The sequence below is a fragment of the Balaenoptera ricei genome, chromosome 2, assembly GCF_028023285.1.
Source record: "Balaenoptera ricei isolate mBalRic1 chromosome 2, mBalRic1.hap2, whole genome shotgun sequence".
NCBI lineage: Eukaryota > Metazoa > Chordata > Mammalia > Artiodactyla > Balaenopteridae > Balaenoptera > Balaenoptera ricei.
Genome location: NC_082640.1, coordinates 18,638,419 through 18,653,574, shown reverse-complemented (window position 1 = coordinate 18,653,574; position 15,156 = coordinate 18,638,419). Strand labels below are relative to the sequence as shown.

Here is a 15,156-nt window from a genome sequence, read left to right as displayed (position 1 = left end):
GCAAGAGAAAGAAAACTGACCCCTCACCTTTGACAGTCTTAAACCTTATTTCTTCTTAAGAGCCTGCTTTTCCAATCGAAATTAAGGGACAGGGTGGGGGCTGGCAGAACTAAAATCTCCTTTAAGTTTGTTATTCTTCTCTTTCTCCTTGAAATAATTATTTTCCAGTAATTATTGGAATACTGGAATCAACCCCTTAAACTTCATTTATTAACATATGACCTTCCCCCAGGTTCCAGTGTCCTCATTTACAAACAGGAAGTGGGTTCCTTTCTGACTATATATTATGATTCCAAGCATATCATTCTCTCAGTTTGGACTTTCTCTAATTACCAGTAGAGGGAGTTTGTCCTTACATTTCTCCTAGTAAATCCAAGTTTTCAGTCACATAAGAATGAAAATCCATCTGTGTATTTAATAGTGTACATTTTTTCACATGTAAATTAATTCCTCTTGCTTTAATGATCATCTATATATTTCCCATCTTTCCCTTAAATATAGCTGTTTATCAGAAATCACATCCATTTTACATGTATCTTAAAACTATGGAAATTAAGCTTTAATTAAAAGCAATTTATTTTGGGGACTTCCCTGGCGGTCCAGTGGTTGAGACTTTGCCTTCCAGTCGGGGCAGCTGGGGACGCGGGTCGATCCCTGGGTGGGGAGCTAGGATCCCACATGCCTTGGGGCAGAAAAACCAGAACATAAAACAGAAGCAATAGTGTAACAAGTTCAATAAAGACTTTAAAAATGGTCCACATCAGAAAATCTTAAAAAAAGTAATTTATTTTGCACATTAGACCAGTATATCTTAAATCTACTTTTGTACCTGGTCCACAAACCTGAATAATAACTAAAGAAATATAAGGTAGTGTATATTAGTGCAGCTCTCTGTTTGAAGTGAATAAGCTCATCAAATATGAAACGTTCATTTTTAAGGCCCCTTGAGTTTCAATTAATGCCCTCAAATGTTATTTGAAAGATGCTCTCTGTTAGCCTGACTATTATAACTATTAAGCCTGACTTTAAAATGAGAAGTTTAGTCAAGGTATATTTATTACTAATAAACTTGGATAACACAGTTATTTAATGATATCATTAAGCAAGATGTTATAACTTTTGTCTTTTAATACCAGATGAATTGATACTAGTCTCATTTGGAACTGAATCTTTTTGCTCTTGACTAGCTATGGATATGAGAATCTTTATAATCAGATTTTAAATTTAAGGATAAAGGAATGCTTTCTTTGGCATGTTGATATCATCATCAATAAAACTTTAATGACAGTACTAGTTGCTAGGGCTATAAAGAGGTAAAGCATGTGCTTTCAGAGCTTGGAATATACATCCTAAAGCTAGTTTTGCACTTACATATTTTATAAAGAGCATTTTAAAGTTTGGTTTTCTCAGTTTCAAAAATGTTTTATTTTGCTTTTGTCCATAGATTCCTTATAAATGTTTCATAATTACAAATTGTATAGTAGTAATTGAATTTTATTGACACCCAGGGAGATTATTAGTCAGAGCATACCTCTGGGATCCTTTTATGACATACTTTGATTTTTTCTTTGTCTAGATTAGGACCAGGCAGAAAATCATAAGTATTCCAGGTGCCAGTCATTTCCTACTTATCCTGCCAAGGGGCTGGTGAATTTGCTCATAGAGGAGAATGCTGCACCATTGGAGGGAAAAAATGCTCAAGTTTCAGCTTCCCAGGACTATCTTGGAATAAATTGCTAAAAGAATTCACTAATTCTCCTGGCTGGCAGCTGTGAACTTTTGTTGTAAGGAGTGGGCATAGTGCAGCTTACAGGTCAAATGTTGCTGACTGCTTTATTTAAACTTCATTTTGAAAGTACAGAAAGTAAAGTTTGAAGTACAGATAAAAGCTTTAGGTATGTTACATATGGCTCGTCATGCTAAAAGTATGTCTACAATTCTGAATTGTGATGTGATGAATATATTTATTTTTCAGTTTTATATGGAAGTTGAGTTTTTACCTTTTTTACATTCCAGTATCATTTTCTCGCTGTAGATTATGTACTAGCTCTTTAGAAGATATGAACTCTCTATTTTTTGGACTGATGTCCTACATTCAATCTGAGGGAGGAATTTAAAAAATTTTAAAGCTACGTTAATAGAATGTTAAATTTAATTTTTCACAATAATGTCAACAAAAGATACAAAGACAGGCCTCTGAAGCTTTGCTTGTATTAGTGTTTGACTGCATGTGGAAGTTAAATCGTGGAATGTCACTTTTGGAGTGACCACTGATATTATTCAACCCGTCCGTTCAGCAAGGGTATATGTTGGCAAATAGGAGACTAGAAATGAAGGTTTGATTTATATTTTCATGTTGAAATGTATATGGTAGTGGTTTTGGTCAGGGATTTTATTTATAAAGTCCAAATTGATATCATTCAAAATGATAATTTCTGAATTTATACGAAAAGTTAAATTTGCAGGGCTGTGGTTTGGTGGAAAGAACCACAGACAGGGTTTTAAGTGAAAAGAGCTGGCCTGATACTTATATGATCTTTGTCAGGAACTTGCATAGATGTGTTTTCTCATCTGTAAAACGAGTAAATATACCAGATGGGCTCTAATGTCTTCTCTAACGTGAATTTTTTTACTATTTTAGTGTAGTGATAGCCAAGTAAGTTAGGTTGTAGTAGCTGAAAATAATTTGATTCCCTTTTTCTTTTTTACAGTTTGAATTATTTTACAGCCAGCATTTCAGTGGAAGGAAACTTACATGGTTACATTATCTTTGTACAGGTAAAATGCATTCAGTTATATCTAGTTTAATGAAATTTACCTGATATAATTATGTTAAAAATTTGGAAAGCGATTTCATAGGCCCTAATTATAGTTGTTGTTTTTTTCCTAATTTTAGTTTTTAACGTTTTCTTCTTCATCTACCTTTCTGGTTACCATTAAAGCAACTAATAATGAAGTTCAAGTGAAGCACTTTTTTTTTTTTTTATTTGCATTCCTTTTATTATGAGTAAAGTTGAGCACGTTTTTATATGGTTAAAGTAAGTGCAGCATTTTTAATAGTGTTTTATAATTATGCTACTTATAAAGAGTTTCTGAATTTTACAATAGTTTCCTACATTTCTGTAACAGACCACTTTTTATAGATATTAGGAATTTTATTTAGAAACCCAGACTTGATGAAACAGATATCTTAAAAACCTCTTCTCTCTAGATATGGCAGATATCCTCAAAAATTTCATTAACTATTATAGCATCACAAGGAGACCTAAACATATGATTTTTATTTGTAGTACTGTAGTGAATGGCAGTAGTAAACGCTTTTTCCAGAATGTCCCAATTAACTTCCAGTACTTTCCAGTCTTAGAAAAGTTTAATCAAAATCTAATCATTTCCTTAGCTTCTTCCTGGAACAGTGGGGTCTACTAATTGGAAAGTAGGATTAATACTTTGAGTGATTGGAGCCTGTATTCAGTTTCTCTAAGCTGCCTGAAGATGTTAGCCAAAGCAAACACTCAGAATTTCTCTACTTTTGCTAAAGCTATGCTTTGAAAAGTACATTGAATCAACTTTCTCTTTGTATAAGAGGGAAAGGATGGCCATGTATGTTAATGTCTCTTAGAAATGGTACAAGAAAATCTGATTAGTTGCCATACCTTTATTTAGGAAATTCACTCACCTAAGAGAAATTTCATCTAAGTAGTTTCTCGTAAGTACCATTTATTTGACTACTTTATATTTGGAATATGATGTCTCATTTTGTTAGTAATACATATTAGTACATAATAATTAGTACATAGTAATACATATCTTTACAAGTTTATCTTTATTGAACAAATTGGGCATTTTAATTTTTTCAGTAGTTTGTGAAATAAAGAGATGTTCATTGATATTCTTAGTAAGTGGTCACTTAGTAGTTGGCCTTTAATTTTACATCTATTGTGAATTTTTTATATTCTCATTTAGTAAATATAATTGATTTTAAGGAAAAAAACATTGCTGGACCAGTGTTTTAATGTATGTGGATTAAGTTTACTTTTACTTCCCCTAAATATCTATCTTGGGGAGTTTAAACTCCTTTGCATTACCTCAGCAATAATTAGTCTGTCTCCTAAAGTAGTTTTAATGAGGGATTTACTATTTTGGTGTTTGGCAACTAGTTATATATTCAGATTAAGATATTATTGGTGAGAATGCTTCTTCGGTGGTCCTGTGTGCTCGTGTTGCGTTACATCAGAAGGCACGTGGTGTCAGACTGTCCCACTGTGAGAGACAGTAAAGTGGCCACTTGGTTGAGGTGATATTTCCGTTGTGAGGAGACTGTTTCCCCTTTTCAATTAGCAGGTGATCTGAGGGGTGACACTTAGGGCCCAAATGAATACCGTCTTCCAGGAACAACTGTATCTGATGGTTGTAGCATCCACTGGTGATCACTGCTTGAATCAGTTATCTTCTTCCTGGTTGCAGATCAGTGATACTCTGTCATGCACTCAGCATTTAGTAGCTGGCATTCTTCTGTAAGAACAACTTTCCCTTAGAGACTCGGTTGCTGATAGGTAGTAGAGGAGTAACTTGGATGAAAGTAGTGTGAGAGTTCTGCCTACTCTTTATTTCTGGTAATTGTTAATTACCACTTCAATTATGGTGGTCTGATTTTTCAATGTATGTATTAGAATGTTTTATTCTAGTTTGGAGTTTCTTAAAGTCTGTCAACCTATTCTGAAGGTTAAATGACCTCTTTGTCATTTTCCTTTTCTGTTTACACAGCAGTAATTAAGTGAATCATCCAGATCTGGGATTTCCTTCCTTGCCCCACATGTTCCTCCACCCTTTCCCCAGTCTTTCCAGCCATGAGCTGAGTAATAAGAGAATGGTGCTGAAAAAAAGTGGAAAGAGGTCCATGTACCCTGACACCAATAATTTATTGAAAAATAGCAAGAAAAAGTCATAAAACAAAACTAACAAGTTTTCCTGTTTTTAAGGGTTGCAGAGTGGATTTGATATCAGTAAATGATACTTAGACCCCTTACTTGCATTGTCTCCTAATGCTCTTTGGGTTCTTGTGGCAAAAGACTCATTCTGTTCCCAAACCCGTGGTAGTACATTGCAACATCTGTGACAGCTAGGTGATGGTCCTAGCTTAATCATCTAGGTGCTTGAGGCATTATTTTATACTTGTTTCTGGGATATGATTAAGCAGTCGTTACACAAATGGTGTAATGCAGTTTACATGATTTTTTTTTTTTTTTTTGCCTCTCACCACGTTTCCTAAACTTTAATGTTGAGATGAGGCTCTTAAAGTGCTCTTTATACTAATTGTTAGTAGGACAGTCCTAATGACTGTAGTCTACTTAAACTCTACATGAATTGGATATTCCAATTAACTAAACTTCCTTTCATGAAAATTCAGAGATTAGGAATTTTTTCTTTAGGTGTTCCTATCCAAACAAGTTTGAAAAATATTTCTGAATATCAGTTTTTAAAAAAATAAGTCGAGGCATAGTGCAAGTTAGAATAAGCATCTGTGTGGTCATAGTAAGCTGGAGAATTGACTTATATCCTTTAAAGTCTTTAACTACATAATGAATTAAATATATATTATTAAATAATAAAAGAAGCACACAATCTTGATCAGAGTTGCTAATTACCACTAACAGGGAGAATGCAGCCTCTGGGGTAAGTTCATGTAAAATACAGCTTCCTTGAGTTAAAATATAGAGCCCTAAAACCAAATCTCATGCTGATATAGTTTATAATTCATTAACAGTCAAATAATGCAGGATGTGTGTGTGTGCTTGTGTAAGAGAGAGAAAGAGAAATACAATCACTAAACCACAACTTTATTCTTTAGGAAGCAGTTTTTTGACTTGCATTAACTGTTTTTACGTGTTACAAGTGCATAACTGTTTGACACACTGTTTGTTAACAAGCTCTTCAGTGTGCCGCCCCCTGGGATGGGTAGAACTGTAGTTGGCCTAAGCCTGATGTATCTTTCTAGCTCTCAGGGTAGTGTAGGGTCCAGAACATTGTTATTCCATCAACTATTTCAACAAAATAATGCATCTGCCTGTTTGTCTCTCCTCCCATTTGTGTTTGTTCCTACAAAATTACTGGGGAGAAAAACATTATTTATGAAACAAAATAGCATTGTTATATTTCGGCAGAAATTATGGTTTAGACACTTTAGTACAGGTGTCCTCCTGTATGCTTGAACCTTCCCTGGGGTAGACCAGATACACACATAGGAGGCCGTTGCTGGTAGCAGGCTTTCATGCTCTCCCTTTGTCTGTCTGTTTCTCCTCCTACCTCCACCTCCTCTTACTTTTTTTCTGCCCAAGTCTTAGCCTTCCTATTACTATTTAAAGACATTGTTTGAGCTTACTGGTAATGTTATGATAGCTTAACCATGATTTATACTACATACTCAAAACTAAGAGCTGCCCCCTCCATCCCCTCCCCCCCTCCCCCCCCGCAAACAGATGATTACATTGCTAGCAGGAATAGCTTTGCAACAGTTTAACCAAGAGTTCTTGGTTCACTCTTTCAGTAGAAAATATCTGAAATAAACAGTTATTACTGAGGTAATTTTGGAATGCTTCTTTGAATGATGAGTTTATTGTCACAATTTTGTTTTAATTGTAGGTGAAGTTAAAATGAACTATTTGGGCAAACCATACGTAGCTATGGTCACAACATACCAAATGGCGGTTCTTCTTGCCTTTAACAACAGTGAAACCGTCAGCTATAAAGAACTTCAAGACAGCACTCAGATGAACGAAAAGGAACTGACAAAAACAATCAAATCATTACTCGATGTGAAAATGATTAACCATGATTCAGAAAAGGTATGGGGTAATAGTTCAAGGAATTTAAGCATTATAAATATTAAAGCTTTTTCATGGGATGTTTGCAGTTTTAAAAGTAAGGTTATAATTGTTAATGCCCTTTGTTCTTTGAGAAGCACTCGAATCAGCTACATTACTTCAGGCTCCTTACGGCCAAGAACTTGAGGCGTCACAGAGAAGGCTGTCTAAGTTGGTACTCGTGTGCCCTTTATAGATTGATTTTATTTGTCCTATACTGTGACAGTTTACTGAAAAATTATTAAAGAGTTGACAGCAGAAGGATTCTGGTTAATTGAGGTTTTAAAACTGTAGTCTGTCCTAAATCTTGCTGGGGTTTTTTCCCCCATATGTTTAGTTAATATTTAATTACATGGTTCTGTGATAGGAAATGACAGCCTGTTGATGTCTATTTATACACATATTTAGTATGTGTAACTCCATTTCAGGTGCTGTCACTCTCATGTCCCTGAATTTCAGGACTCAACTAACCCCTATATATATACACATATATATATATATACACATATATATATACATATATATGTATATATATATGTGTATATATATATTTTTAATTAATGTGTTTATTTTTGGCTGCATTGGATCTTCATTGCTGCGTGTGGGCTTTCTGTAGTTGTGGTGAGCAGGGGCTACTCTTCATTGAGGTGCGGGGGGCTTCTCATTGCGGTGGCTTCTTTTGTTGCGGAGCATGGACTCTAGGTGTGCGGGCTTCAATAGTTGTGGCACGCAGGCTCAGTAGTCGTGGCACGCGGGCTCAGTAGTTGTGGCTCACGGGCTCTAGGGCACAGGCTCAGTAGTTGTGGCGCACGGGCTTAGTTGCTCTGCGGCATGTGGGATCTTCCCGGACCAGGGCTCGAACGCGTGTCCCCTACATTGGCAGGCGGATTCTTAACCACTGCACCACCAGGGAAGTCCAACCCCCATATGTTGTTTTTTTTTTCCCCATATGTTTTTAATATCTGTCATGAGAATTAGCAAGCTGATAGTATATTCCTTTTTTTCTTTATAACTTTTTTTTTCTAGTAACATGTTTTTGTTTTTAAAGTATGTCTTGGATATTTAAATGGTTAAAAAAGCAACAGATATGGGTTAAATCTCCTGCTTCAGATTATTGTGCCCATAAGAAAAAAGTCTGGTAAATGATGCTTGTTTTAATTTTGGTTCATGGCCTACGACTTATTTCTCTCATGAGTTCATTTTGCTAATGATGACTTTTGTAGCCTATAATTGAACAGCTCTAAATGGCATATATGCTAAAATTCAAATCAAGCTTTTCTTAATTTTGAGAAATGATTAATTTTTCTGACTTCAGAAACTTAAAATATTAAGTTCTTAATATTAAGGTTTTAATTAAGGCAATTAATTATAAGTAAAAGGTTTTAAGTTTAAAATTTTAAGTTTAAATTTTTAAGCTTAAGTGCCTAAAAAGTTAAGTATCTTTCTAAAGCATGTTATTTTTACTGCCCAGAAATGTACAAAATAAATATTGATAGGTTGTTTGCACATTAAATTTTAATTATGGAGCTGGCATTCTTTAATAGAGTTTCTTTGGTTATTATTGAGAAAGTGCCATCTGCCAAGTGCTTCGTGGTCCTGCTGGCGGACAGATTCCACCGTATGACATGAGTGGGTTTCTTAAGCCCAATAGAGTTTAAGAGCTAAAAATTGGCTTAACAACTTCCACTTGAGAAAAGTCCACTCGCTTCTGGCAGAGTGAATAAAACGGGCGTTGAGGGGTGATGTCAGAATCACACCGGGGTCCTGAGGAAGTGATGCTTGTGTGCCATTGGAACCAGCTGGCTTCTCTAGTCAGGTTATTTTTAATTGGTATTTTGTTACTGCAGCATTCAAAAAAAAAAAAAATTTGGTTGTTTGGTTTTTCAAAATTTGATGGAAAAATTATGAGCCTCGCTATTTCATAAAAATTAAAATGTTAAAATTCTGTTTAAGCCAATGAGCTTGACTCTCGTCAGATTTATCTGGTGGTAATGTATTAAACAGTTGGGCCAGAAAATAGCTTTGTTCTAAATCTAAGCTGATTAAAATTCTATCAAGCATAAAATTAGGAAAGAATTGTTTTTTCCTTCATTATTTGACAGAAGACAATTATTTTTCTCTTAAATAATATTTATAATGTAAAAGATTATGAGAGTTGAGTCTTTTTTCCTTGGTCATTATTTAATTTCATGGCGTATTATTTGCAGCAATTGTTATTTAGTGATTTTATTTTTATAAATGTAAATGAATTATTTTTAATTGTAGGAAGACATTGATGCAGAATCTTCATTTTCATTAAATATGAACTTTAGCAGTAAAAGAACAAAATTTAAAATTACTACATCAATGCAGAAAGACACACCACAGGTAAGTGCTTTCTAATGTCATTTCTTTTGGAAATATTTAAGCATTGGACTTTACAAGTGGTAACATTGAGACCAGTGCAAAACTTTTCATATCAAAATTATGATACATCTTCTCTGGTTTATTTTTTGCATTGACTAACCTTATAAACAGTATTTTAGATTTTAAAAACAGTAGTATAATGAGTATCTTAGGAAAAAGCTGTCATAGTTTAGTCATATTTGCTCTTTTATTTTTGTTTTTTTCTCCCAGTTTTAATAATTGCCACACAGCACAGTATAAGTTTAAGCAGTACAGCATAATGATTTGACTTACCTACATCATGAAATGATGATCACAGTAAGTTTAGTGAGCGACCATCATCTCATAGAGATGCAAAATTAAATAAATAGGAAAAAAAACTTTTCCTTGTGATGAGAACTTGTAGGATTTCCTCTCTTAACAGCTTTCATAGGTAACACAGAGCAGCGTTAATTGTATTTATCATGTTTACATTCTATCTCTAATCATCATTTATCTTATAATTGGGAGTTTGTACCTTCTGACCCCCTTCATCCAATTTCCCCTCTCCCCACCCCCACCCCCTGCCTCTGGTAACCACAAATCTGATCTCTTTTTCTGTGAGTTTGTTTGTTTTTGAAGTATAATTGACACTGTGTTAGTTCCTGTTACACAACATAGTGATTCAATATTTCTGTACATTTCAAAATGATCGCCATGACCGGTCTAGTTACAATGTGTCACCATACAAAGATATTACATAAATTACCCCACACTGTACATTTCATACCCATGACTCATTTATTTTGCCACTGGAAGATTATACCTCTTAATCTCCCTCACCTATTTTTCTCTTCCCCTCATCTCTCTTCCTTCTGGCAACCACCTGTTTATTCTCTGTATCTGTAATTCTGTTTCTGTTTTGCTGTGTTCGTTCATTTGTTTTGTTTTTTAGATTTCACATATATGTGAAATCATACAGTATATGTCTTTGTGTGACTTATTTCACTTAGCATAATACCCTCCAGGCCCATCTATGTTGTCGCAAATGGCAAGATTTCATTCTTTTTTTTATGGCTGAATAATATACCATTGTGTATATATATCACGTCTTCTTTATCCATTCATCTATTGATGGGCCTTAGGTTGCTTCCATATCTTTGCCATTGTAAATAATGCCACAATGAACATAGTCATATTTGCTCTTAAACTGTATTAAAATATATGGATTTGTTTTGTATTCTTTCCAAAAATTTCTACCTTGAATAGTAATATAATCTCATATTTTTCATTTGTAAAATAATGGAAGGTTTTACAACACATTTTTCAAAGAAAAGTTGTGGAAAATGCTTCTCAAACTTTCCTGTGCAAATGAACCACGTGGGGATGGTGTTAAAATTCAAATTGTGAGCTTGTTGGTCTGGAGTGGGGTCCGACCCCGGTGAGCCAGTTTGCACAGTGAACATCTGCTGTTGCTTGTTTCACCTCAGCAGCAGTTGTTGTTCTGGGGAAGCCTATTCTTATCACTGAAGTTTCCTGATTGCCTCCTATGTGCCACCCTGACCTTGGGCTCGGGGCAGGATGTGAAGGTATCAGAGATGCCAGGCCGCTCCAGGGACTTACTCCCCCATGGGAGACAAATGTTAATCAATTGCTGTTAAATTTGAACCCTAAAATGTTCAAGATCTCATTTTCCTGTAGGCTAATGATAATAATTTGTAATATGGATTGTATTTTCTCTTTTAAAAGCTGTTATGAGATCCCTACTGATGTGGCATTGCCTGCTTGTGCCTCTCCTCCACTGTCTTTCCTTGAGCTCCATGCAGAGAGGCCCTTCTGGCCCATCCTTGCTGGCTTCTCTGCTGGAGTCAAATGGAGCCCTTCACAGCTCTTGCCCTTGAAGCCTGCTCCAGTGTGCACTTGGAGCCAGTTACTAAAGTCTACAAGCTTTGTGGTATAAGTTTTTACTCATTGATAGGACAGCAGTCTTGAAAACTATTACTCTGTGTCACTTAAGTTCTCCTTTATTGACTACTTACACTGAGTACAATGTACAATAGTGTTCATTTTTTAAAAAATAACCTTCCAACTTTAAGTTAAGAAATTATACATAACTCACTGTAAATATTCTTTTGGTAATGGTTATGTTATATTGGGCACATAATCGTATAATTTGATTCTCAGTATTGATTGGAGATTTATTTAAGCTCACAAATAAAGTGAGTTAAAAACAAGTGCAGTGACTTCATGTCTCATTGGCTTTTTTTGTCCTTGTAAAACAGGAAATGGAGCAGACGAGAAGTGCTGTAGATGAAGATCGAAAAATGTACCTCCAAGCTGCTATAGTTCGTATCATGAAAGCACGGAAAGTACTTCGGCATAATGCCCTTATTCAGGAGGTAAAAGGGGGAAAAGTCCTCAAGACTTCTTGGGGCAGAGGGTATTAGGATTAGGAATGTTTCTTTGTGAAGATGTTACAGAAATAATACGACTCCCAAATAACATAAAAAAATGCTTCATTACTTAATGAGAACAGTACTCACTTAAAATTTCAGTATTAAATTCGTGTTTGAATTTAGAGGTCTAAGCCTCACCGATTCAGTCTTGTGTCCAGTTATTGAAGGACGTGGACCACATCACACACTCACTCATTCCATGAATACACGAGCATCTACCATGTGTGGAGCCCTGTGCTGGTCACCATGGGGTGCAGAGCAGCTCAGGAGGTGGCTCCTGCTGTTTTGGAGTTCAGTCTAGTAGGGAAGAAACACGTTATTGAAATAATATGGGAGTAAATATAAAATTACACTCACAGGCAACAAAGAAAAGGTATACAGTAGCATGAGAATGTGTATAAAGGTCTTGACTTGGGGATGTGGCTGAAAGCTTTCCTGAGCAGGTGTTACTTCAGCTAAGAGCTGAAAGTTTAGTAGAGGTTAAGTGGAAGCTTGAGGGGTGTATATGAGTAGTTAGATAGATGAATTAGTTTATGGTTTAATTTAGTTATATATGACTATTATTAGATTTTGCTGTATCCGTGTTCTTCACAGTTTTTATCCCTTCACAACATAAAGGTTGGGCTTTTTCCTTCGTTTGCATAAAAAGTTATTTGCTCCAGTGCCCTCCTGGTGACAAGAGCACTTTAACATCCATGTCTCTCCCACAGGTGATTAGCCAGTCAAGAGCTCGGTTTAACCCTAGTATCAGCATGATTAAGAAGTGTATTGAAGTTCTGATAGACAAACAGTACATCGAACGCAGCCAGGCGTCAGCAGATGAGTACAGCTACGTAGCGTGACGCGCGCTCCCCCAGTGTGGATGTGAGAAGGTCATTGCCATCGCCATCCGGTGTGTCCTGTGGGAGAAAGCAGGCCTGTGCCTCCATAATTTGGCCATTTGGCAGCCCCTGTTTCTCTGCTGTTTACAACATCACCAGTGCCACGTCATGAGCGTCAGAGAAAATGCCTAGAGATATTTCAAGCTCATGTCATTATGACATTTCTTAAAACTTTATTAAAAAAGAATGAGTGAAGTATTGCTGAAATGTGGAAATTTGGCTGGGTACCATGCTTTTTCTCCCCTTCACGTTTGCAGTTGATGTTTTTTTTTTTTTTTAATGTATCTTAAAGGACATAAGATAAAAAACTTAAATATTGTAATATGACAGATAACCTAATAATTGTATCTACATTAAAATGACAAACATGATATTGCTGCTTGTCAAATAAAAAAATAAAGAAATAGAATGCCTTTTTTATGTGGATGGAGTATCACAAAATAATACATATAAATGTCTGTGAGTTTTCAAAGCAGCTCATGCAGCTTTAGTTGCATTTGTATCTGAACAGTGTAATTCACTTATACTCCTACATGAAAAACGTCTAGATTGTTGTTTTTGAATGCATAAAGATGCATTCAGCATAAAGAATGTTTTATTTTTATGGATTAGAACTACATTGGATTTGAGCGTTTTGAATAGTGAGGATTTAATTCCATCAAGAGTTTCTGGTGGTGTCCTGCTGCAGCTCAGAACCAAAAGTGAGGGGAATGTGTGTGACCTCACATCTGGCTCAGAAAGAGCTGTCATTCAAAGGTTGTCTTACTTTTGTTTCCACAGTATGTCATTTCTAATGTAGACTAATGCCCCACCTCTGCTACTTTCCCTTCTCCCTTCCTCTGGGTTGTAGGTGATCTTGTGGCCCCGGTGTATTCCTCCCATACTCCTGCCTGCCTGTTACCCTTCCACGCCCTACCACGTTCACACTAGAGTAACTCTCCGACGTCACAGGTGTTCTTAGCAGTGCATATCTAAATACCTTTCTTTTTTTTTGTTTTTTAATCTGTGTGATGCGTTACACCAGCTGCCACTTGCATAGACATGAAAGTCCATTATTTTGTTTATTATATATATCAACAGCACCATTAGAATGCTCTGGTCTATTTTCATATTTATTATCTATCTACCCTTCCCCCACCACAACACACATACAATTTTTTTAAGCGGAGATATTTTAAAGCATATCCTACATGAATCATTTCATTTACAATACTTCAGTTTATATCTCTAACAGAAAAGGCCTTTAAAAAAAAAAACACAACCACAGTTACTTTATTACACTTAACAAATAAATAATAACTTCATATCATTTAATATATGGTCCATATTCATATTTCTCTTATTGTTGCAAAAATGGCTTTTTCAGTTAGTTTGATTGCACTTTTTCTAACTCATGTCTCTTAAGTGTTTAAAAAATCTACTGAGCTTTTAATGACTTCTATACTCTATTTCTCATTTTCCCTTTTTTCCCCCAGAGAGAAAATAACGGCAAACCATATAATATTGTACATCCACTGTCAAAAAACAAATCTTTGTTTTGATAACTTGTTGATTAAGTTTTCCACATTGATTCCTTTTTTTCTTAAATATTTATAAATGTTAAATTAAGTCTTATCCTAATATCTAATTGTCAAGAAAATATATTGAAAAATGGACAAAATACTTGTGCTGAGGTCGACGGAAATGACTGACAGGAGTTGTTGTCCCACCCTTTTCCCCATTTCACCTGAAAGGAAACATATTGGAGACACGCTTGTCATGCCCTTAACCGAGTCCCCTCCCGAGACGGGGCGGTGAGTAGAATGGGTTTAGCGCACTTTCTGCGGAGGAGCAGGAGCTTGGGGAAGAGCTGAGGCTGTCGGGTGGCGTCAGGCAGTGGACGTCATGGCACCAGACCTTGGCACACAGCTCTGTGCATGGTGCCCAGTGCTGTGGGCAGGAGGGGTCGGAGCGACAGAAGGGCAAGGCGAGGGAGGAGAGGAACGGCTCTCAACGCTGTACCTTAGAAAACGAAAGGAATATGACCACAACTTTCAGAAGCTAAAAAAGAAATCCTGAACACTGAGGTGGTTAACATGTGAGCCAGGGATGTATTTTACAACCAAACAATGTGCAGCTCTTGCCAACACTTTGCTCTTTCCCTTTGAAACCAGATACTTTGCTGCTGGAGGTGCAGGTTTATTTTAGGGTTTGCTCCAATACTTTACGACAATTGCTTTAATATAAACAGAAGAATAGACACTCTGGGGTTTGTGTTTTACTTTATAACTTACGATCTTGATAGGATTTTATAACCTGTGTATGCTACAATGCTATAACATTCCTGTTAATTGTTTTTAAATCTTTATTGAAGGCAGACTATGGCTGGTGCTTCCACATCTTATTTGTTCGATCTTCAGACAATCCTGTTAAATAGGCAGCGTTCCTCTCTTTTCACAGGTGAGGAAACTAAATGTAGAGTGTTTTCCAGGAATCATTGCCAGAAACTGCAGAACCTGAATTTAAAACCCAGGCAAGACTGTGGACCTAATAAATACAGTCTATTTATATAGAGTAGCCTGTGAATTAGATAGAAATAACTTCATGTTATACATG

General features: G+C 35.9%; 1 protein-coding gene across 7 annotated transcripts in view; it reads left to right on the top strand.

Moving 5' to 3' along the window:
* Positions 1 to 12,949, top strand: part of CUL2 (cullin 2) — a 120,992-nt gene extending 108,043 nt beyond the window's left edge. For all 7 annotated transcript variants that reach the window (XM_059911691.1, XM_059911696.1, XM_059911687.1 and 4 more), the window contains 5 exons: positions 2,712 to 2,778; positions 6,640 to 6,842; positions 9,126 to 9,227; positions 11,507 to 11,623; positions 12,391 to 12,949. In XM_059911691.1, coding sequence (XP_059767674.1) covers positions 2,712 to 2,778; positions 6,640 to 6,842; positions 9,126 to 9,227; positions 11,507 to 11,623; positions 12,391 to 12,522 — 621 coding nt within the window. In that variant the 3' untranslated portion in view covers positions 12,523 to 12,949. The remainder of the gene's footprint in view (positions 1 to 2,711; positions 2,779 to 6,639; positions 6,843 to 9,125; positions 9,228 to 11,506; positions 11,624 to 12,390) is intronic.
* The last annotated feature ends 2,207 nt before the right edge of the window (positions 12,950 to 15,156 follow it).